This window comes from Panthera tigris, chromosome E1, assembly GCF_018350195.1.
Source record: "Panthera tigris isolate Pti1 chromosome E1, P.tigris_Pti1_mat1.1, whole genome shotgun sequence".
Taxonomy (NCBI): domain Eukaryota; kingdom Metazoa; phylum Chordata; class Mammalia; order Carnivora; family Felidae; genus Panthera; species Panthera tigris.
Window position 1 is genome coordinate 3,499,689 of NC_056673.1, and position 23,185 is coordinate 3,522,873.

The 23,185-nt window shown below is 54.9% G+C and overlaps 1 protein-coding gene across 3 annotated transcripts in view; it reads right to left on the reverse strand.

Moving 5' to 3' along the window:
• PIK3R5 (phosphoinositide-3-kinase regulatory subunit 5) overlaps window positions 1–23,185 on the reverse strand; it is a 70,144-nt gene that overhangs the window by 4,769 nt on the left and 42,190 nt on the right. The window contains exons 1-13 of one of the 3 annotated variants that reach the window (XM_042967455.1): window positions 20,856–22,224; window positions 19,199–19,314; window positions 17,098–17,198; window positions 15,050–15,118; window positions 14,059–14,197; window positions 6,007–6,076; window positions 3,395–3,569; window positions 2,823–2,976; window positions 2,178–2,261; window positions 1,194–1,908; window positions 926–1,076; window positions 546–653; window positions 185–313 (exon numbers count right to left, since the gene is read on the reverse strand). In XM_042967455.1, coding sequence (XP_042823389.1) covers window positions 185–313; window positions 546–653; window positions 926–1,076; window positions 1,194–1,908; window positions 2,178–2,261; window positions 2,823–2,976; window positions 3,395–3,569; window positions 6,007–6,076; window positions 14,059–14,197; window positions 15,050–15,118; window positions 17,098–17,198; window positions 19,199–19,301 — 1,998 coding nt within the window. In that variant the 5' untranslated portion in view covers window positions 19,302–19,314; window positions 20,856–22,224. Of the gene's footprint in view, window positions 1–184; window positions 314–545; window positions 654–925; window positions 1,077–1,193; window positions 1,909–2,177; window positions 2,262–2,822; window positions 2,977–3,394; window positions 3,570–6,006; window positions 6,077–14,058; window positions 14,198–15,049; window positions 15,119–17,097; window positions 17,199–19,198; window positions 19,315–20,855; window positions 22,225–23,185 lie in introns of those variants that run through there. The other 2 variants (XM_042967456.1, XM_042967454.1) reach the window with 2 other exon arrangements.

Sequence of the window (23,185 nt, forward strand, 5' to 3'; positions counted from 1 at the left end):
GGGGGCGGCATCAGAGGGCAGCCCCCGCCCCCCTCTGCTCGAGGCCGCGGGCTGCAGGGGCAGGGGGCGGGGCGGGGGCGCCGGCGCCGAGGGGCGGGGCTCGGCGCCGAGGGGCGGGGCTCGGCGCCGAGGGGCGGGGCTCGGCGCCGAGGGGCGGGGCTCGGCGCCGAGGGGCAGGGCTCACCTCCGTCTGATAGACCTGCAGCAACACGGGCCGGGCGGCGAAACGGCAGTAGTAGAGCAGCATGTCCGCCAGGATGGGCAGCTGGGCAGAGGAGCCGTCCAGGGGCCGGGATTCTGCCTTCAGAGACTGCTGCGGGTGGGGGGCGGAGCCAGAGTGGCAGGTGGCCGGCAGGACACAGAATGCTCGGGGGGGGGGGGGGGGGCACCCACAGCCCAGCCTCCGTCCCACCCTTCCCGCTCAATTCCAAGGACCTCCTGGTCCTCCCTGGAGGCTCCAGGCTGGATCCCCTCCCCAAACCAAACCAGGGGGCCTCCAGCAGGTGCCCACACACCCCCCCCCCCGCCCCGCGGGGGCCACCGACCTGGCACAGGACCTCCGGCGGCAGGTGCATGAGACCCAGCACGTTGCGCTCGTACCAGGGGTCGAGCATGCCGAGGTAGTGGGAGATATCATTGGTGCTCTCCAGCTCCTGGGGGAGGGTCCAGGGTCAGTCCCTGCGCCACGGCCCTGCGCACCCCCCACGCCCTCCGCGGCCCCAAGCGGAGCCTCCCCGCAGCGGCCCTGAGAGAAGTCTAACAGCTTTTAGTCTACATCACACAGCGAAGGGCCGCCCCCAAGCGCAGGGCAGGGGCCACTCCTGGGAGCGAGGCTCGCGCAGAACGAGGTGCCCCTCGAGGCACAGGCGATGGATGGCGCCCACTCTGCGCCCCCACGGCGCGTGGCGCGGGGCTGGGGACGTACTGCAGGGCTGGGTTGCCTGGGGGAGTCCGCGGGGAGTGGGGGCGTCTGGCTCGCAGGGCTGGGGCAGGCGCCGGAGCCCCGCTTGACGGGCACGTAGAAGAACTGGAGTTTGAACAACCGCGTGAGGAGGGGGCGGTTGTTCTCCAGCCGCCTGGCAGAGGAAGAAGGTGGTAAGAAGCGGGGACCCTAAGGGCCCTAAGCCCGCAGCCCGGGCCCCCCCCCCCCCATCTCCCCGCCCCGGCGCCCGCATCCCCGCCCCGGCTCTCACCGCAGATTGCTGTAGGCCCGAGCCACCTTCCCCGAAATCCGATCGGAGCCGAAGACCACGACGCGGAGCGTGGACGCCTTGGGGTCCTCATCCCCGCTCAGGAAGGGGCGCCGGCGCTGGTGGCGGGAGGCGGGGGCCAGGAGCCAGCTGGGCAGCTGGGCGCTGAGCTTGGGCTGCGGCAGAGAGCGGGAGCGCTGGGGCCGGGAGGCCGGCGGCGGGGCCGCGCCGTCCAGGGGGCCGCAGAGGCTCCCCGCCCGCCGCAGGGGCAGGGCTGCGTCCGCGCCGCCCTCCGCGCCCCGGGAGTCCCGCCGCAGCACCAGCTGGCTGGTGCTCTTGAACAGTTTATAGATCCTGTTGAACTTCTGCCCCGGCCGGCGGTGGAGCCGGCGCCCCTGGCCGCCAGGCCTCTTGGGCCACTCCGAGGAGGAGCTGTCCTCGCTGTCCTCCACGTAGCCGCTGTCCACGCCGTCCGAGAGGCCTGACACGAAGGAGGTCAGCAGCTGGCGGGGCAGGGTGGGCTCTGAGGCCTGGGACGAGGCAAGGGACAGGGTGGAGTCGTGGAAGACCGCGGAGCTGGTGGAGAGCAGGGAGTCCCTCTGGGCGCAACGCCCTTCTGTTTCCAAGTCGTCGTCGTCCTCCTCCTCCTCCTCCTCGTCCCCCAGGATCCCTGGCTGGAGCAGCTCCTGTTCTTGGAGCAGGATTTCCTGCAGGACGTCTGCAAGGGGAGGCACCGTCTGGGTGTCTGGGCCCTTGCAAGCCCTCTCGCACACCCTGGGGACGGGCGACAGGCTCAGGCCAACTGGCCCGGAGGAGAAGAGGGCGGAAGGGGGGTTAAAGGCCAGCCCGGGACTTCAGGGCTTCCCCCTGCTCTGCTCAGCTGACGGGGCCGGTGGGAGGCGGGGGCACAGACCCGGGAACAGGAAGCGCCCTGGCCGCTTTGGGGGACGGGAGCGGGCACCGCGAGGGCCCCAACCGGGGGCTCACCGAAGCTGTCCTGGTTCCAGTTGTAGGTGTGGCACCTGGCCACCGGGATGGGGATGGTGCAGAGTTTGCCGGGTTTGGCGGTGTCTGTAACAACAGGGGGACCCGTGGTGAGGGCTGGAAGGGTCTCAGACAAGACGCCAGCATGGGCCACACGAGACTCAGTGGGAAGCTGGGACACCTGGCTCGCAGCCCGAGGACCCTCCGTTCAAGCAGCCCAGGTAGGTGCCAGGCCTTTTTACAGGCTGTGTGGATGCGGCCAACTCAGCCTCCGAGCCTCCCCTGACAGGGCCCGAACGGGAGCACAAGGGCATTGTCTCATCGGGTGTGGGTGACAGAAGACCGCGTCCCTTCTCCTGGAAGGGGCAGAGCTGCAGAAAGGATGTTTTCTAGGCTCCTTGGGGGCGAGGCGTGGCCTCCAAAGGGACCCGTGAGGACTGCATCCTTCTGCATGATCTCTGGTGGGAAAACGAAGCCGCCCACCCCCAGGTAGCACTCTCTTTCTCTCTTGCCACGGCCGGCCAACCCTAACATCAGGGTAACGACAGCCGGGGGTCCCCGAAGGACTGTGTGGAGCAGACCCACCGGCCGGCTGGGATGCTCACTTGGCCGTGGGGAAGACGCGCCCGGCTCTCCCAAGAGCCTCACCTAAGACACCAGGGAAGCCGGCTTTCTCTCCCACCGCCTGCAGCTTGGTCCTGAGCCACTGCCGGGCCTCGGCCGCGTCCCCGATGCTGGACGCCAGCTCCTGTGCCTCCGCGGTCTCCGTGAAGATGTCTTCCAGCTCGGCCAGGCTCTTGGACTGAAACCCCAGGGGCAGACGGGCTTGCTGCCGAACCGCGGCTCGCCGGCCCCACTCCTCCAGGTCCCGGGGTCTCGCCGACGACAGCACCCACCGGTCTCCTCCCTGCCTCGTCACCCACCTGCACTCACAGCTGGCCAGGGAGCCGAGCCTCCTGCCCGGGGCCCCTCTTCTCGGGACACGGGCGCCAGAGAAAGGCCCAGACCAGGGCCAGAGCACCGCCAACTTGGGGGGGGCGGGGAGTGCTAGTCCCGAGCTCGTCGCTGCGGCCCAGAGAGGGGAAGGGGCCCGGCTGGCCCGGGTGGGGGGAGGCCGGCGTACCCGGGAGACAGCAGCACCGGGACAGGGCCAGAGAGGGACTCTGCTCTGATGGGAGGGGAGTGATGCTAAATAAACCCCAGGGGCCCCGGGCACATACCTGCAGCCTGCAGTGCAGGCCTGGGAGGTCGCAGTGGGGCCCGAAGGTGGCCTGGAAGGCGTGAAGGAGCAGCGTGGTGTAGGCGCTGTGGGGCGAGTGGCCGGGTGCACTCAGCCTATTGGCCACGGCGAGGAACTCGGCCTGAACCTCCACCGGGTTCAACAACAGCACGGTGCTGGGGACACAGAGACGGGGCTGTGGGGAGGGCAGCACAGCCACGCACCTCACGTCTGGCGTCTGGCGGTCCTTGGAGCTCGCCCGGCAGGGCCTGCAGCCAGGAGCTGGGCCGGGGGCTCAAGGGTCCCAGTTCCGAGGGGAAAGCTTACGGTCTGCTTTTGATAGTTTGCAGCCAGTATTTTCAAAGACCCTTTGCAAGTGGAACTTCTTCTTGAACTTGGGAGAGCCACCTCCCAGGGTCTCACGGGGATGGGAGGGGAGCGTGTGCCCAGCCACCTGTGCGTGTCCCATCGCCGGACCCTGGGCTCCGAGCCGGCATTTACGTTTGCTCGTCATGGAAAATCTCAGCCATGCCCAGGCGAACCCCCAAGGTGTCAGTCACTCAGTTAACAGTTTACCGCAGGTGACTGCTCTCACGTCACCCGCACCAACCGCCCGCCGCTGCATTTTCTCCAAGTGTGTTGGAGCCATCCCGGTTGTCCCAGCTGTAGATGTTTCAGGATGGCCTGCCCGCACGGCTCCCGTCCTCACTGGCCTGCGCGGTGTTTAAACCCGGCGCAGAGAAGCAGGTGCCATCAGGACCGGGCTCTGCCAGAGTACCCATCGTGCAAGGGGGAAGCTAATGTCGGTTTCTCTGTTTGTAAGGAGAAGGGGGCAGGCCTGCATGAGTGACTGGGCCACCCTCCTTCACTGAGTGCTTGATCACTCCTTCCAGAGACCCGTGCTGAGTCCTTGGTGTGCCGGACGGGACCAGCCGGGCACGCGCTCTCTCCGCCCGCTTGTTCCCTCCTGCCGACAGCGAGACCACCACTCTGTTCTAAGCTCCTCCTGCTAACCTCTTTGGGCCCCAGATCTGACAAATCCCTTTCTCCAGGGGCCGATGTGACACTTGGACATCATAGTATGCTTTACTTCCCACAATGCCCGGAGCTCAGTAAGTGCAGAGGGTCTGGTGGTCAGCCCTGGGTAAGCGTTGTTTACTCACGACACGGAAGCATTTTTGTACCCTTTCTGCCTCTCCCAAAGCCTGCCTCGGGCTTGTTTTGTTTGTTTTTATTAGAAGGAACTCATAGGTGTTTGCTGTACGGTGTGAATGTGCAGTGAGCCCCTGGCGCTGGGGGTGAGAGGGCCGGGGTCTCTGGGCTCTCGAGCATTCGGGTGAAACGGCAGCCACATGCCTGGCCGGCCGGGACCCGTGAGTGGATAATGGAATCATTCTGGGAGGATCACAATCACAGCTGCCTTTTAAATAAAATAGAATAGACTGAGACACAGCCCATCCTAGGGGGTAGGGGTGAGTTTCACTTTTTAACGTTTATTTATTTTTGAGACAGAGAGAGACAGAGCATGAACGGGGGAGGAGCAGAGAGAGAGGGAGACACAGAATCGGAAGCAGGCTCCAGGCTCTGAGCCATCAGCCCACAGCCTGACATGGCGCTCGAACTCACGGACCGCGAGATTGTGACCTGAGCTGAAGTCGGACGCTCAACCGACTGAGTCACCCAGGCGCCCCGTGAGTTTCACTTTTTAAAGCTTGTTTCAGTGTGTGTGTGTGTGCGTGTGTGTGTGTGTGTACAGCAGGCTTTCATATAAAATGCATTTTTTTAGGGGCACCCGGCTGGCTCAGTTGGTGGAGCACAGCACTCTTGATCTCAGGGTTGTGAGTTCGAGCCCCACGTTGGGTGCGGAGATGACTTAAAAAAAATAAATAAATAAATAAATAAATAAATAAATGCATTTTTTTTTTTTTATGGTAGGTCCTAGTCAAAATGGTTTGGAAAATGCTATGCTATTTATTAATTTTTTTAAAGTGTATTTATTTTGAGAGAGAGAGAGACAGAGACAGAATTCCAAGCAGGCTCCGTGCTGTCAGTGCAGAGCCCGACACGGGGCTCGAACTCTTGGAACCGTGAGATCATGACCTGAGCCGAGATCAAGAGTCAGACACTTCACCGACTGAGCCACCCAGGCGCCCCGGAAAATGCTATTTTAGTAACAGGCGGAAATACATCTTAGAAAGCTCGTGGACTTTTGAGGAAGACCGAGGTTTAAATCCTGGCTCAGACACTCAATAGCTGTGTGACCTTCGGGAAGTCACTTGGCCTCTCTGACCTCCAGTTTCCTCATCTGAAAACGGGGGGTAGAGCGAGGTTATCCTTGCCCTGTACCTGGCATGATTGATGCGGGTGGTTTTTAATGTTTGTTTCGTTTTTAAGTCTCAGAGCCGTTTAGCAATCTGAGGAAAGCCTCTCAGCCCAGAGAAACAAACCTATGTACCAAATGTCACCAGCTACCCCAAGGGGTTCCTGGTCCTCTTGAGGGCTTTGCTGGTGGCTGGGGATTTGGGGGTGCAGTGATGGAGGGAAAGCCAGATGCATGGAGTGGGGGGGGTGGCATGGGTGTGGGAATGTGGGACCCCCCTCGAGAGCACTCACACGGTAGAACTGCGGTGACTCCTGATGGACAGGCCCTGCTCGGCCCTCACCAGCCGCTGGTAGGAGATTCCTGTTGCCAAAACAAACGAGAGTCGGTAGGTTTATCGTGCCTCGCTGTGACCCCGCCCTGGCCAATGAGGTCGGGGGCCTGGGGACGAGACTCAGGCCCCGTGCAGATCTGCTCCTCTGAGACGGTGGGCACAGGGCCTGAGGCTGCGAGGCGGCCGGCCTGCTGTCACCTAGGAGTTCTCTGGCCATCTGGAGGCACGGGGGCCCTCCCAAGCGTGTGCGGGCCCCCAGCTGGGTCTCCAAAGGCCCTCCGCGCCCCTGCCTGGCTTCCCACGGGCTCTTAGGACAGCTGGGTCTCCCTGACCCTGTCCCTCCCAGGCTGGGTCCTGTCCCTGCCCCTGGCCACAACACCCCCACCCCCAAGCCTTTCTCTCCAGCCTCATCTGCCTCGTCAGCCCAAAGTCTCTCCTTTTCTCCTGCGACCTGACCCAGGTCTGCGGCTGGAAAACCGAGCCTTGACAGTAAGGATTCGGTTGTGTATCCACCACGGTAAGGTTAAACAACACTGGCCCTCCTCACCGACAAGGGCACCAGAAGCAGGGGCTGGGATTCAGGGGGGCAGGCAGCCTCAAGGGGGCCCCTGTCAGGGGGCAAGGCTACTCTGCGACTGGGTGTGGGCCGGGAGGAGGAAGGCAATCCCCCTGGATAGGTGCAAAGCCAAGACCGGGGCCAGAGACAGCTGTAAACAGAAAGGCCACGATTTTTGTTTCATCAGTGGTGGAAAATTACTAATTCATGCTATTCTAATTTAGGACCTAACTGTTTTGATTTGGGGCCTTTTGTTTGATGTTTCTCTTAGGTAACTGTCACATGTTCAGAGGTTGAAGTTATGCTTATTTTGATGGGAAAGTCCCTGAAACAGTGGCTACTGCCATCGGGACCTGGGACACCATCTGGTGGCCACTTGGGTGAGTGACAGAGGCCAGCTCCCCTCCTGGCCCCCTGCAGGCCCCCCAGTGAAATGCTGTAGTGGAGACATCACTCACCCCCCGACAGTACCCCCCCCCGCCCCAACCTCAGAACACACAGCCAAGTGAGGTCTCTTGACCCTTCTGTACACATTCCTTTTGCTATGGAAGAAAGCTCAAAGGCCTTGCCTGCACACAAGGAGCCCCTGAGCAAGCCCCACCTGGTTTCACGGAGTCACCGGGACGCAGGTCCTTGGTTCGTTCTACAGAGAGTCTGGAGGAACCCACGGAGATGCCTGCGGGATGGCCCCCAGCTCTGCAGGGCCACCAGGCCTGGGGGGAGTGAGGCGTGACCCTGCTGCCCCAGCCAGTGGTCCCCGCCCCCCGACAGGCCCAGTCCGGCTCCGCCGGGCCACTCTTACTAGTGGGTCACACATGGCGGGGACCTGTTCGCATCTCCCCAACACCCTTCCCTCTTCTTCACCAAAGGGCACAGGTTGATAGATCACATTTTTTGACCTCCCTTGCAGGTGTGGGGTGGGGGCTTCTGGAAGACCCCATTTTGCAACCTCCCTTTCCTCATTTCTGTTAACTGGAATGGGGACATGATGGCCACAGCTCCTGCCGTCATTAGACCAAGAAGTGACACCGAGGGCAGTGTTTCTTGCTAAGGATGGTGAAACAGAAAAAAGAAATGATTCTGGAATGTTCAGCCCTGTGCCAACCTTGGGCTGCCTTCCAGTGGGATTTTTTTTTAAATGTAAGAAAAAAAAAATAAACCCCTTTGAGTTGCCACAACTATTATTCTGGGGTTTCTGTTTTGGGCAACCAGCTTACTTCTAACTCCTCACGCCCTGTGGTTTCTGGAACAGCTGCTCCCTCCTTTCCCAACATCTCTCCCCCGTGACTCTGTGATACAAGAAGTCTATCTTTGGCCATGATGTTGTCTTTCGGTTCCAGGATCCTATCCAGAGTCCCACACTGTATGTAGCCTGGCCTCCTCTACCCTGTAATGGTTCCTCAGTTTCTCCTGGGACACCTATGCATTTGGGGTGAGATGTTCTGTGACTAAAACCCCCACCCGCTAGTCAACGATGTTTGACTTTGCTTCAAGGAACCTATGCCTCTTATTCCATCATCAGAGACTTAAAAAAAGTATGAAATATAAATGTCTATGATCACTAAGATCCCAAGGGAGATTTACTGCCACTGAAGAATATTCAGAATTCACCTGCTACCAGGTGATGGGCAGAGGTGATCGAGCCCAGGTTTGTACCTGCTTTGATAGAAGGTCAAAGGCAGCAAGTAAAAAGCAAAGCAGCAGGGGAAATGGCCCAGGGAGGAAAGTGCTTACAAAACGGTGGCTGGGATGGGGCACCTGGGCGGCTCAGTCGGTTGAGCGTCCGACTTTGGCTCAGGTCATGATCTCATGGTCACAGGTTCAAGCCCCACATCGGGCTCTGTGCTGACAGCTCGGAGCCTAGAGCCTGCTTCTGATTCTGTGTCTCCCTCTCTCTCTGCCCCTCCCCTGCTCATGTGCTGTTTCTCTCTCAAAAGTAAATACACATTAAAAAAAAATGGCAGCTGGGACAGCCCAGGATTTTCCAGTCACGCACAATGGTCTGCCTATGCCTCTTGGCATAGAAATAGCTCTATGCAGATGTGAAAATACATTGCTGGCATCGAAGGATATGGTTTTAGGAATCAAACAGACATAGCTTCAAGGGAGTAGAGCTCTTGTCAGCTACGTGAGCGTAGGCAATGTCTGGAGTTCAGGTTCATCCTCTGGAAGGTGGGAATAATAGTAAATACCCAGGTCGGGGGTGGGGGGGAGGTTCCTGAGGACAGATGAGACCAACCCAACCATCGCCATCATCATCATCACCATCGACAATGATGGTCCTACTTTTTTTTAGTGTTCATTTATTTTGAGAGAGAGAGAGAGTGTTCTTGAGCAGGGGAGGGGCAGAGAGAGAGGAAGAGAGAGAGAATTGCAAGCAGGCTCCGAGCTGTCTGTGCAGAGCCCGACACGGGGCTCGATCCCACGACCTGTGAGATCATGACCTGAGCCAAAACCAAGAATCAGACGCTGAACCGACTGAGCCTGAGCCGCCCGGGCGCCCCACGATCCTACTTTTGACCGGGAGGCTCAGAGAGCTCCCGTCACCTGTCCGAGGAAACCAGCTAGTAAGTGACAAAGCGTAGGTCATACCACAGCCCGCCCATGTTCCTCCTTCCCTCACACCCGACTTTACAGCAAGAAACATGAAACTTCTGAGTCTCCATTTTCTCAGGTCTGACCTGGGAATAGTACTACTCTTCCCTGCACCCCTAGGGCTGTGATCGGGGGAGGGGAGATGCAGCCACCGAGGTCTGCGGGCTTTGAAGGCCGCACAGTGACTCACACATATGATGCCCCCTGTCGCCCCTCGGGATTACAGATACATTCTTTGCAGGCGAGCGGTGTGGTCTACACAGCTGGCGGGGGCTTGGAGTAAATATTTGACAAACATGTGGGCTGAATCCAAGGGGCTGCGGTGGGCAGGACCCGGTGGCACTGACGTGAGGTTTCCTGCCACCCCCAGAGTGGAGGCAGCCAGGCCACCCTATTGGGGTGGAGTCAGGAAGAAGGGGGAGGCCCTAAGGCTTGATAACCTGCCCACTTCCTCCACCACCCAGCCACATCAAAGCAGGATCGGCTGTTTCGCTCATCGCCATGGCAACTGGCTCCATACGGCTCCTTGGTGAAGGGCCCATGGTCCCCTGTCATCTGCGCCCCGTAACCTGATCAGGACCTGTCTCTCAAGGTACCGCTGCCCCATCCTTACTGCCCCCAGCAACGTGAGATCCACGGAGGCCAGCATTCACCTTCAAATTGTTCTAAGAGGGGAGGCATTATTATACTCCCATTTTACAGATGAGGTTAAAAAAAAAAAGAAAAGAAAAAAGCTCCTATAAATTAAGGAAATGTCTTGCCAAAGGCCTCACGGCTCCAGGATGTGAGGCCACGGTGGCCTCAGACCAAGTACTGGTGACTCTGCTGAGTGGTTCAGCCTCAGCTTCTCCCGTGGCCTCCACTCCGGCCTCCGCCCCACTGCCTCCCTCAGCTGGGGGCGGTGGGGGGGGGGCGGATTGTGGGTGGGGGCACTCAGGAATCAGGCAACGACAGTCCCACAGGCCGAAACGAAAATCTCACTAAAGCACTTTCGAAGAAGCCCACTGAAGGGTCGTGCAGAGAAGGGTAATTTAGCTTAATTTACTCTTCGCTACTGATGAATCAGGCAGGGCTCAGGTTCTGGAAACGAGAGGCGAACCCGGGGACGTCAGATGAGGGAACTGACTTTTGTTCGATAGAAAAGAGAACCCCGCAGGGTATGGCATTACCCTCCTCTATCATCTTAACTAATTTCGTATCTAATTTTGCAAACGTATTCTCACTTCTATGAGGAACTTGTCTTCAAAACTTTATCTATCTATCTATCTATCTATCTATCTATCTATCTATCTATCTATCTATTTATCTTATCTATCTATCTATCTATCTATCTATCTATCTATCTATCTATCTAATTTGTCTATCTATCTATCTTATTTATTTATTTATCTATCTTATTTATTTATTTATTTATTGATGAGAGGCAGAGAGAGAGAGAGCAGGGCAGATAGCACGGAGCCTGACGCGGGGCTCGAACTCACAAACTGTGAGATCAGGACCTGAGCCAAAATCAAGAGTTGGATGCTCTACCGACTGAGCCACCCAGGCGCCCCCTGTGAGCAACTCCCTCAATCAAGGGTCTCATACCATCCTTTAAAAAAGTTCTGCCATCTTGCTGGTTCCCTCAGTAATGAGCGCAATGTGTCTTCCACGAAGGCTTACTATACATTTGCACAGGTTAGGTTTTTGTTTTTTTTTTTTAACTTGAAAATGGCTCTCTGACGTGAGAAAGAGTTCATGATTTCCTATTTTGGTTCTGCTTTCCCTGGAAGAGGACAAGTTGTGAGCCCAGGCGGCCTGGCATAAACTGCCTCTCCAGGCATCTGCCTTCTCTGCCATCACCAGGACATCGGAGGCGTCACACGGTCCCTGGGCACTGTTGAGGGCAAGGTGCTCAGCAGTGAGTGACTGGGGTTCCCAGGGTCCTCTTGCTTGGAGTCCAAGAACCCTCATTCCATCTCTGCCTCCAGTTCCTCCTCTGCCTGGCTCTGGTCCCCTAGGCTTAGAACCCCGCCGTCCCCAGCATCCGGCCTTCACCCTTCCCAGCCAGCCCTCCACACCACCTCTGCTCGCTGGGCTGCCCAGAACACAGTCTCTGCTCAGCGGCATCCCCAAAACATCTCAAGGCATAGCGTGCATTCAGGGGAGAAGAGTCAGCCGGTTCTACCTGAAATTGGGAAGCCGTCTTCCAGCGTGCAAGTGACACAGCCCTCCATCTCCCTTATCCATTTCAAAGTAAGAGTCACTTAGATCTTTGATTAGCGACTGAAGGCCCTGCCAAGGTGTTTGCATTTTAAATCCTTTCTGTCTAAATTAGAGAAGGGAAGAAAAGCTCAGCATTCTTGTTGAAGGAATTCTGGTCGTCGGCAAGACGCCCAGAAGCTATACAGACCTGTTGGTCTGGGGGAGCTGTTGGAAAGAAGGGAATGAAAGAGAATGACCCTAAACTGGCTTGTTCACTTAGGGTGCCTTGGAAAGTCAGATTGGCAAGCTGTCTATTCCTCGCGTGCCTGACTACCTTTCCTCGTACAGCACCTTCTCCTTGAGGCCTCCCTGATTTCTTCGTTCCTCCACCCAAGCCTCTGGCATGCGGCCAGGTCCCAGGAACAGGTGGGCTTTGGCGTTGGCCAAGCCTAACCAGTGCCTGCTCCGAGCCTTGGTAACCACAGACAGCTGACTGGTTGGGCAGGGAGGTCCGGTGATTGGCTGGCAGGAGACAGACAAGCTGATTGGTTGGGAGAAGACCGCCCAGCTGACTGGCTAGGAGGAGAGAGATACACTGATTGGTTAAGAAGACAGATAACCTGATTGGTTGGGGGAGGACAGCTCTGCTACTTGATTAGGAGGAGACAAATCAGATGATTCCAGAAAGAAGTCAGGAGTCCCTCCAAAGGAATTTACACACAAAGCTGCAGTCCTGAGCTTTCTAGGGTCCACGGATTGTTGGGGAATAAGACGTAGTACTCTTGTCCTGTGTGTGTTTAATGTGTATGAAAAGAATTAAATGCTGGGAGCCTTAAATAGGGCCTGATGCATTTTCTCTTAAAAGAAAAGAAAAAAACAAAAGTGGGATTATAACATACAGTTTTCGGGGGGCCAGCATTTTTACTCAACAAGTTACTCAACATCTTTCGCCCTGGGTAACTCTGTATCTACGTCTTTAGTGGCTGAATAGCTACATAAAAGCTTTGAATTTTATGCTCTCAAATCTGTCAGCCTTTTCTAATTTCTTTCCTTGGGGGCAGGCACGTTTGGCATCTATTCACTCTAGGTGGTCCATGTATGTAACCTAGTTTTCTTCTATGATATTCATGGTTTTGTTTTCCACACGTCAACCTTTCATCTACCTGCAATTGATTTTATGTTTGAAATAGAATTATTACATTTTTCTGAGATAGAATTATAACTCGTTTTTAATAATAATATTTATTAAATGACTGATTTTATTCATCACTGGTTTCAGGATGCCGCTTTGTCATAGAACAAATCTTTCTATATTTAGCCTGTTTCTAGCCATTCTACGTTGTTCCGTTAGCTTATCTATTCTTATACCAATAGTGCACTATTTTAATAATTTAAGCCTTATAGTTATAGTTGTAACAGACCTAGTAAATAGTCCATTCTTATACTGTTAAGAATACATAAATACATGATAAATGCATGAATAAATGCTACCAGAGAGCATTTATTCTTTCACATAGATTTTACTTTGTTAAATCTTAAAAGATATTGTTGGTATTTCTTTTAATCACTGTTACATTTATTTCCACGACACCTGCTGTTACTACAATATTGATTCAATCTGGCAACATGTCTCTTAAATTACTTATCCTTTAGTTAAGTTTGTTTCTCTATGTAGGTTACTCAATCTCTCTTCTTTTGTATTTTTAGTTGCTATTATAAATTGTTTTCTTTTTTTCCCCCCTCAACTATGTTTTCTTACTGGTTAATGACATATGGAAAAGCTCTTAGCTACCTGTTTACTAGTTCGGACAGTTCTTCAGGTGATTCTCTTGGCCTTGACAGACAAGCAATTGTTTGATTTCTGCATAATTAAATTATCTTTCCGAAAGAGGAAATAGTCTTTATTTTTGCCTTTTTGCATAGGCAAAAATACTTGTAAGCACAAAGATGAAGGTTATCGACTTAAATGGAAATGCCTCTAGTATTTCGCTGCGGGCTGTTACCTTATTAAGAACACTTCCGTGTATTACTAGTTTCCATGTATTAGAGGAGTTTTAAATATTAGGAACGAATGTAAAATTCTATCAGATGTTTTAGGGGCATCTACTGAGATGTTTATGTGACGTCAGTGTTTTGAGCGACTGCTGTTGATGAATTACTTTATCAGGCCACCTCACAGTAAATCTTACCAATCAGGTTTTCTCTTGCTCTGTAACCGTTCTCTAGGACCTCGTTTTCATGTCTATTATAGCACTTGCAATTTTGCGAGGATTCCTACTTACTTCTCAGACCCCATAGGTGAAAACTTAGCACGAGGCCCTTGTCCACACCTGTCAGGGCACCCATCAACCTGCCTGTTCCTGTCACCCCCCACTTCCCTGGCTAGGACCCAATCTATGCACACATCATTTCCCTATTTGATCCTGAGGCAAAGAGAACAAGCAAGGGCCTGTCGTCAGTATTGTGGGGGCTTCTCTGTCTGGCCTGGGCAGTCTCAGAGACCCTTTGGCAAAGCAGAGCACAGGCAGAGACCACGTAGTGGGGTCTCCTGGCCTTGAACCCCGAAGGATTCCTCCTTGAGTCACCTCCTGTGTTCACTGCTCTCAGCCCTCCGATGCTGTGTGCACCAGTAAGGGGAGATCCCGGCCCTGTGCACCTGCCCCCCTCAGCACTCACCTGGGGCCTTGAGTTCAGCATCAATGAAGGTGAGCAGCTCCTGGCAGATACTGCAGTAGGGAACAGGCCAGGTCAGGAAGCGGTGGTAGGTTCTGGCTGCTTTCAGAAGGAGATCTGAATCTGGCGGGAAGTGTGGTGTCTGGGATGGAAAGGGAGAGGCAAGCAGAGATGTCTGGGTAAGAGAGAGCTCACCGATATTCCAGAACATACCCTGCTCCTTTCTGATACGTTCCGCAGAAGGCACACTGCTCCTGGCAGCAGTGTGTCCAAGGCGGAGGGCAGAAAGAACCGGAAGTTACCCACAGGGCGTGACTTACAAATGATAAAGGTGGCACCCAGAGGCACCTCTACTGTAAGGGCCGTGACTTTACCACACGTAATATCTAACGCACGAGAGCGCCCCTCTGAAAAGCTGTCACCTTGGGGGTCATCCTAAATGGTGCCGTTGCCGCAACTCATCTGGGGTAATGGTCTCTGATGCCTAAACTACCTTTCTTTCAATACTCTCGTTGAGGCAAACGTTTATGCTTTGCATGGATTGGTTCCATGTACGTACGGTCATCTGATGATGCCACCGGTCTGGTGAATACGGGATGATCACACCGGGGGACACAGACTCCTGGGCTACAGAATAAGGTGGACCTAAGATCTCTCAGCAGGATCTGTTTCCTGGCTCGTGAACAGGCTGTTGACAGCAGTCCCCTCCACAGGAGCCTGGATATACCAGGCGCCATGGCATCCACACAGACTTATGGAGGCCCTTCAAGATGGCCGCTCTGATGCCATCAGAGGCTTTGTATATTTAGCCTGTTTCTAGCCATTCAGGGAGTTATGGGGGCTGCTCTGATGCCAGAGGGTTGACACCCATTTCAAGGGCGTGGCTTGACAGATACCCTAAGTTGTCTCCGGAGGTGTGAGGGCTCTGTCCCCATGGAGACCGTCCCTCCCTGTCCCCTCTCACTTCCCCAAGCTAGCCCGCCCCGGAACTTACGCAGAGAACAGTGGAGTAGAAAAGCAGAGCCAGGGGGGCGAGAAGGTCATAGGTGCCCTTCTCCTGGACCTGTGGACAGGACAGGAAAGCAGTGTGAGGCTCATCACAGGTGCAGAACAGAGCAGCGTTTCCTTTTTCTGCACTTTCTTTTTTTTCTTACGTGACAGGCAACGTGACCACAAGGAAACAATGGGGGAAATACAACTTAAAAAAAACCAAACACTCACAATATCCCCCCTCAAATGAACGCAACCACAGCTAACGTGACAATGCTTATCCTAACACCATTTTTCTCTTTGTACTTGGAAATCATAGCGTGTATGTTTTTACTCCTAATGTTTTTACCCTATAATGTTATAAATGAATTTGTTTTGCTGCATCATCTCTAAGACCACCTTTCCCCCACCCCTGGTGCTCCTGGTTACACATTTCCTTTTTATTTGTGTGGTAAATCTTTTTTCAAATTTGTTGTGTGTCTTTTACTTGTATAGATTTTCTTCTGATGTCCTGATATTAGAAATGCTTATTTGTCTTTTACGGATTTTTGCTTTTGTGTGCAAACACCATGTAAAATTCATATTTCCTTCCTTTTTTGAAGCTTCATTTTCTTAAATTTAAATCTTCAATCCATTTAGAATACCGTATGCTGTATGGTATGTGCTAGGAATCTCACTCTGTATTTTTCCAAATGTTTGGTAAATGTTCGCTAAATCATTTAATAAACCTTACTGATGCAATTTTTTTGTATATTAAAATCTGTTTATACCTTTGGATAATATCCATCTTTTTATTCCCTGTAATAATATTCCTTCTGATAGATCTCTGTAATTTATTATTTTGGACACATGACATTATTTTCTTGCTACCCTAAATACTTTTGCAATGAAAAACTTGGTGCACGTTACTTTTTCTGTAATTTGGATTATTTATCTAGGTTAGGGTTCAGGAAGTGGGGTCGATGGATCAAAGACTATAAACCTCTTTCTGACCTCTGAAACGTGTTGCCAAGTTGCTTTCCGAAAGGACTGTGCCAGTTACAATACCCTGCGTGTATGAAAGTACGAGTCTCACTATAGCCTTCCCCGCACTGCTTATTACAATTTTTGACCACACTACAGACCCATGTGATTTAGAATTCTTTGGTCCAAATGGTAAAGGTCTCAGCCCCTTCCGGAACTCATGGGGGTTGAAGATGCAGAGAGGACCCCACCACCGTGCTGTGCCTGGTGGCCTCAGCAGGCTCAAGCAGAATTCTCCTTTTCTTGGCCCCAAACAGACCAGGTGCCTGATACACCTGCTGCTGGGCCCCTTCTACAAAACCCTCCCCTCTTGTCACACGGTAGTGGATATTTGGGCTTATAAGTTAAACGCTCCAAAGGTGGCTTAGGCTCTTCTGAGTTGGTGTGCTTGTGGATCAGCACAGTAAATGATGGTGCCAGAATTGGAACCTTGTGTGTCTTGGTAAGACTTGGTCAAGACTTCCCAAGGGACAGCTTGAGAAAGTCACGTTTTCCAACACAGTTACATATTTAAAACAAAAATGAAAAAAAAAAATTAAGCACAGAATTCTTTATAAAAGAGCCAGAATCCTCTTTAGGGACTCACAATTATTCTGGAACCCCAGCCCAGCTGAGCCCTTAAACACACTGCTGTTCTAAGTCATCAAAGCCTATTTCTTACGGACCGGCCGTGAGACAAGGTCTCAGTTTCCCTTTCTAGTCAGTTTTCTCCTCTGTGTCTGTTTTTACGGATCTTTTCGAGGAAAGGAATTCGGGAGAGCTTCCTCTCTCCTTTCTAGTCAACACTTGGACTTACAAGCCATGTCTGTCTTAAGAAGCAGCTTAATTAAACTCAGATCCGTGGCTCACGAGTCCTCGTCTTCCTGGTGAAAGGACCACAGCCCTTCCTAGAAGCCTTCAACTCACAAGCACCACTGGAACAGAAAGTTCCCAGCGCCTTTGCCAAGCCCCTCGGTGGGCCAGGCACCCCAGAACTGACACTCCGTGGGGACCTTTCCCTTGACTCTTCAGTCCCAGGCCGGCCCTCACCTCTCGAGTCTTCTGCAAGATCTGCTCCAGGAGGATAAGGAAGTGGCCCGGATCCCTGCTGACCAGCTCCTGCAGGCTCCAGCAGTTGAGACACAGCCCGGCTGGAAAGGCAGAGAGAGACGCAGGTGTTCAGCTTACGTCTGGACAGAAGTGGGAATCCCTAGGGGCACCCCTGGGGTATTCCTTTCTAAAGAGTCTGAGAAAGCTCTGAATCAACAGTCCACTCTCTCCTTCCTCATCAAGACACAATGACAAGCTTCTTATTCCTGCAGATAATGGCTCAAGAGACAGAGATGGGCTGGGATCCCCCTTAGGGGCCGTGAGTCTGCACCCCTTGCCTCTGGAGAGCTACGGTTCTTCCACCAACCCGGCTCCCCTGGTTTCCTATAGGGGGTGCCGGAGCATGCAAGGTGCAGGGAAGGAGGGCAGAGGCAGAGGGCGCTGGAAGAATAAGGGGAGGAGCCACAGCAAGCCCCGCCCCAGGAAGCAAGACCAAGGCTACCACAGCCCTGGGACTTCCCAGGACCGCCTGGCCACGGAGCCGAGGAAGGCGGAAGCTACATCCATCTACTTTTTGAAAGCTACAGTGAGCACTTGGTCATTCTGTAACTTCCCCAGACTTTTGCACTCTGTCAGGCTCCGTTTCCCCGCACTCGGCCAGGGTAAACCCCTAGAGATTAAAGGCGCTGTCCTAGAGGCCTGTGTGTGCACGCGCACACGGGCGCATGCGTGCCGTGGAGGGGAGAGGCGTAAGGGTGGAAACGGATCGACCACGAATTTCACGGAGCCCAAGCTCCGGGAGCCTTCATGTGCAGGGGCTCCTTCTAAGGTCGGGGAGGCCCAAACGGTGTTTTCGTGCGGACATCGGTTCTCAGAAAATTTGCTAAAGTCGGATCTTTTTTGTGTTCTTTTCCTTAATGATGTCGTCCCCCTACCTCAATTCTATACGCTTAGGCTTCGTCAACACCTAGGTAGGAAGTGAACAGGGAGCAAACTGCCATCTACTGACCACCTATGTGTGCCAATAGGATGCTAGGTTCTCACGTGATCTCCACTGAGTCTCCTATCCTCCCTTCAGGAAGAGGTTCCCGTGGTTGCTATCTCACGGACAAGGCAGGTGGAGTTGTGAGAGGTTCAGTGACTGGGGTGAGGTTATAGCAGCCAGTGAGAGGCAGTTTTAATACAGATCTGTTGAATTCCAAAGACAGAGGAAAGCCTCTCAAAGGCGGTGGCATTAGAGCTGAGACCTGGGTGAGAAGGAGCCAGCTACGGGCAGTTCTGAGGGAAGAGTTCCAGGCAGCAGGTGCAAAGGTCCTGAGGGAGGGAGGAACCAGGTGTGTTCAAGGAGCAGTGGATATCTATCTCATGGCGTAGTTAGCGAGGCAAGTGAGACACGAGATGTGAAAAATCTTAGAAGCACGAGAAATTATTACAGGCAGGCCCCGGTCTTCAGAGATACAATTGCCCCAGCCTGTATCTGGAAAGATCTAGAAACCAAGGGAACCATTCCGGGAAGAGCTATCTACGAAAGCCTAGCTGCTCTGTTGGAATCAGTAGTTGTATTTCTTTTTTTTTTTTTTAATTTTTTTCAACGTTTTTTATTTATTTTTGGGACAGAGAGAGACAGAGCATGAACGGGGGAGGGACAGAGAGAGAGGGAGACACAGAATCGGAAACAGGCTCCAGGCTCTGAGCCATCAGCCCAGAGCCCGACGCGGGGCTCGAACTCACGGACCGCGAGATCGTGACCTGGCTGAAGTCGGACGCTTAACCGACTGCGCCACCCAGGCGCCCCAGTAGTTGTATTTCTAAGCAGGTTTGATAGCTTCTTCAAGGTTGTACTTCGACACACGGGAAGAAAGCAAGATACGGTCCCGGGAGAAGGAATATGTTACAGGAGCACAGACAAACTGCCATATACCGAGGGCCTACTCTCCATCGGGTGCTGTGCCGAGCACCAGCCCACGGGAGGTCCAGCCCACGGGAGGTCCAGGGGCTCGGAACCACAACCTGCCGGCTTCTGTGAGCTGCCCAGTACTCGCCATAGCCCCTGAGGCTTTCTCGGGCCCCGCAGACCCCACCCCTGCTCCCCCAGACCTACCTGACCAGGAGGTAGAACAGCGGCTGAGGCTGAGGCCATGCAGGCAGCGGTCCAGGGCATGCTGGATACGGTCCTCCGTGCACGTCGTGGCCCCTGGCTGCATCCTGAGTCATCGCCTGCATGGGGGGGAGGGACAGACACCGGTCAGTCTGGAGAGCCCCAGGCTTAGGGAGCAAATGGCCTAGCAGAGCAGATGGCAGTCCACAGGCACTCCCAGCCCGGCCCGATCAGCCCTGCTGTGGCCCCAATGCCAAGGGCGCAGTATGGAGGCAGAGAGCCTACAGCTGTTGGAGCCCAACAGCACAGAGATGCAGGCTGCCAGGGGCGGGGAGCTGAGACGGAGGCCCGCCTGGCCCACCGGGCAGTGGCGAGCATCCCCACGAGTGCCCGGGAGCAGCCAGACCCCAGCGGGCAGGGGGACTCCTTGAGAAAAATCAGAATCTTAAAGCCACTGAGCAGGGGCTTTAAGAAAAGGCTGATTAGCAACAGGTGGGGAGCCATGAGAAGCGCCAAACGCTGAGAGCCTCAGCGGGGCCAGCGCGGCTTCTTGGCTAACGTGTGGGGGCTCCTGGGGCCCCGGGAAGCCACGGCAGGTGGTTTAGCACAGTGAATAAACCCGGTTTCTGGCAGCAACAGACTCGGACTCAGAGCGTGACTCTGCTGTTTAGCAGCGCACTTTAGGCAGACTTTTGTTACCTTTTCCCAACCTCAGTTTACTTCTCTGTAAAATGGGGATAACACGGCACTGACCCTGTAGGGCTGTCGGGAAGAATGCCACGGTGGATGTGCCAAGGAAGCTTTCGAGACACGAAGGCTATCCTGCTATAGCCTTGGCCAGACTCACACTCTCCCGTGTTCACCCCTCTCAGGGCGGACCCCGAGGCTGGCCCGTCAGGCCAGGTCCTGGAGGGAAGCCGAGGAAGCAGAGGTCCAGCTCTGTGGAACTGGGGACGGACCAGGAAACCACAAGCAGAAGCACAGAGCTCAGAGCTGAGCCATGCAAACGAGATGCAAAACTGTGAAGTCCTAACGCGGACCCGGCTGCGTGACCAGACCACTAGGTGCATGGAGGCCCCGCGTAGGCAAATAATCCCCCTACTGCCCCAGCCTGGGAGGAACCACACGCCGGCCGAAGGGAACACAGTCCCTTTGTGAGCTGTCCAGCGTCACCTCACCTCAGTGAGGTCCCCGGTGGGCCATGCACCGTGGGGCTGTCTCCCTCTCTCTGCCCCTCCCCCGTTCATGCTCTGTCTCTCTCTGTCTCAAAAATAAACAAACGTTAAAAAATAAAAATTAAAAAAAAACCCAAAAACAAGGATTGGTACTGGCATCAGGCCAAAGGGGGAGCCCACTCTGGGTCACTGGGAAGCCTCCCGGAAGGGACACTTAAACTGGATGAGGGAGCTAGGAGAGAAGTGAAGGGAAGAACATTCCAGAAAGAAGAGACGGCATCTGGGTGCAGGAAGGAGCCTGCCAAGGACTGAGACCCTGGAGCCGAGGGCCAGGTGCCACCACCTCCTGGCTGTTGAGGCAGCCGACTGAGTTCAGAAAAACTGCCACTCGTGACTCAGGACCATGGACACTGGGTGCTTCTGTTAGCAGCATCTGGAAGCCCAAAGTTGTCCCCGGGCCCTCCCAGGGCAACTTTCCCAGTCACCTTTGGGCCCTTTGTCTGCTGACTCCTCGACGGGTAGCCCAGGCAGTGGATCCACTGACACTGGGCCTGACCGGGCCGATTCCAGGCTGTCAGGCCCCTCCCTCGCCTCGATGTGCTGGTCCCCGGCGTGGATGTGCCTCCTGGGGACGAGTATTTGTCACATACCCTCAGCCTTCTACCTTCAGCCCCACTACAACACCCCGTCCAGCTCAGAGCTCTTCGGATTCAGAGCTAACAGAACCTGCCGCAGGAGGTGGAAAATCAGGCACCTTCCAGAGGATGACTTTGGGGACATGGCTGGCCGGCCCACATGTCCACAAGGGACCCTTTGCCCGAAGGATAATCTCTCCCCGTTAGCGCCAGGGTGGGTTCTTGGAGGGAGTTCAGAGGTCACCCCCCCTCACGCCCTTCATTCCACAAAAGGGGAAGCTGACACCCAAAGAGGGTAAGTAAGGGGCAGCCCGGGGGGCAGGAGCCAAAGCTGGAAGAACCAATGTGGATATCAACAGACCACGGCGCCAGGCGGGACTTCTGTGTTCCCGAATTGTGGGGACAAAAGGTGATCCATGACCTACCTGCTCCTGTAATAAGAGTCACAGTGAATGGCGGGGACGGCGCCCAGCCACCACCTTGGGGGCCTTGCCGGGAGGGGTCCGTCCAGAACTAACACAGCTGCCTACCTGCCCCTGCCAACACGGGAAGACTGAGGACACGAGGGGCTTATCCAGCATCCCAGACGGCTCTCCTTTGTCGCCCGGGGCCAAGGGCAGAGGGGCGTTAAGAGAATCCCTTATTCAGACTGGATGCTTGCCAGGTGGGGATGTGCTGTTGTGTTCTCCTGTGACCCTACTCGGCCAGCACACCTGCTCCCTGCGAGACCCGCCAGGGCTGAGAGAAGACGTGAGCTCCTTGGGGGTGGGGATAGGGAGGTACCAGCAACAAAAGCTGGACTTGAGCTGTTTTGTTGATCCTTGACCCTGGAGGGCTCCCACCGGGGTGAGGGCAACTTAGCGGTAAGAGGCTGATGGCTGGACCACCTTTGGGGGAGACTGGAGGGAGGGGGATGGAGAGATGGCTAATCTGTGGCCCAGAGAAGTCAGACAACTTGCCTAAGGTCACACAGTTAGGAGGTGGCAAAGCCAGGATGCGAACCCAGGGAGCCTGGCCTTGACCGCTAAAGTGCACCGCCCCCTCGGCGATGTCAGATGCCAGTCGCTGGAAGAAAAATAAACTCAATTCATGTTTCTACACCCAGAAGTGAAGATTCTGTGAACTGTAACACGATCTTGCTTTAAGAAACCTACATTCCCGGGGTCCCTGGGTGGCTTAGTTGGTTAAGCGTCCGACTTCGGCTCAGGTCATGATCTCGCGGTCTGCGGGTTCGAGCCCCGCGTCGGGCTCTGTGCCGACAGCTCGGAGCCTGGAGCCTGCTTCCGATTCTGTGTCTCTCTCTCTGCCCCTCCGCCCCTCCCGCACTCACATTCTGTCTCTCTCTCAAAAGTAAATAAACATTAAAAAAAAAAAAAAAAAAAGAAGCCTACATTTCCAGTTGCTGGGAATCTCGAGCCCACCATGTCTGTCTACACCAGCTGCTCACCCTCTGGAGAGGGGATCAGAACTCACAGAGGCACACTGTCCCTGTTCCGCTGAACTGGGGCCAGCGATCTCTAGCCTGGAGAAGGGCCGAACCATACCAACCGGGTTTAAAGTCCCCTCCGCCCAGTCCCTGCTGCAAGGGACGGCTGGGTTGTGTCACGAGGCAGGAATGAGTCACCCTGCCCTGTTGTGTCCCACTGTGACGATGCAAACACGAGATGTAAATGAACATTCTCGGCCAACGCTGCTTCTGCTGCACACACACCTACCCTCAGGGGTCGGCACCCTGTGTCCCCTCAGGGGTCGGCACACCGTATCCCGGGGCCCTCGCTGCACCCCTCCGACGCCTGCTGGCCCACGCCGCCTCCCTCCTCCAGGCCCCTGACACTCCCATCTCCTGGCCTCAGTGTCCCTGGCTGTTCACTGGAGGCCATCAAGGCCTTCTCCACGGGTGAGCCAGACGTCCCCAGAGGCATCTGGCAGATCTCCCGGTGTGCCTGTCTCCCTGGCACCCTGACGCCATCTAGGGCTTGCCCCTAGCTGCTCTAAGAGGCAGGACTTGCCCGGGGCACTGGGTGCTGGGGGTCAAGGGAGGTGTGAGCTCGGCCCGGGGATCCTCAGCCGAGTTGCCCTGGGGGTTGACCCAGCACACGGTGGCTGGCCACCTGGACCTTCAGCACACTCATTTCCGTCCGATGAGTCAGCCGTCAGCCGTTTCTTCTGACTTGTCAGCG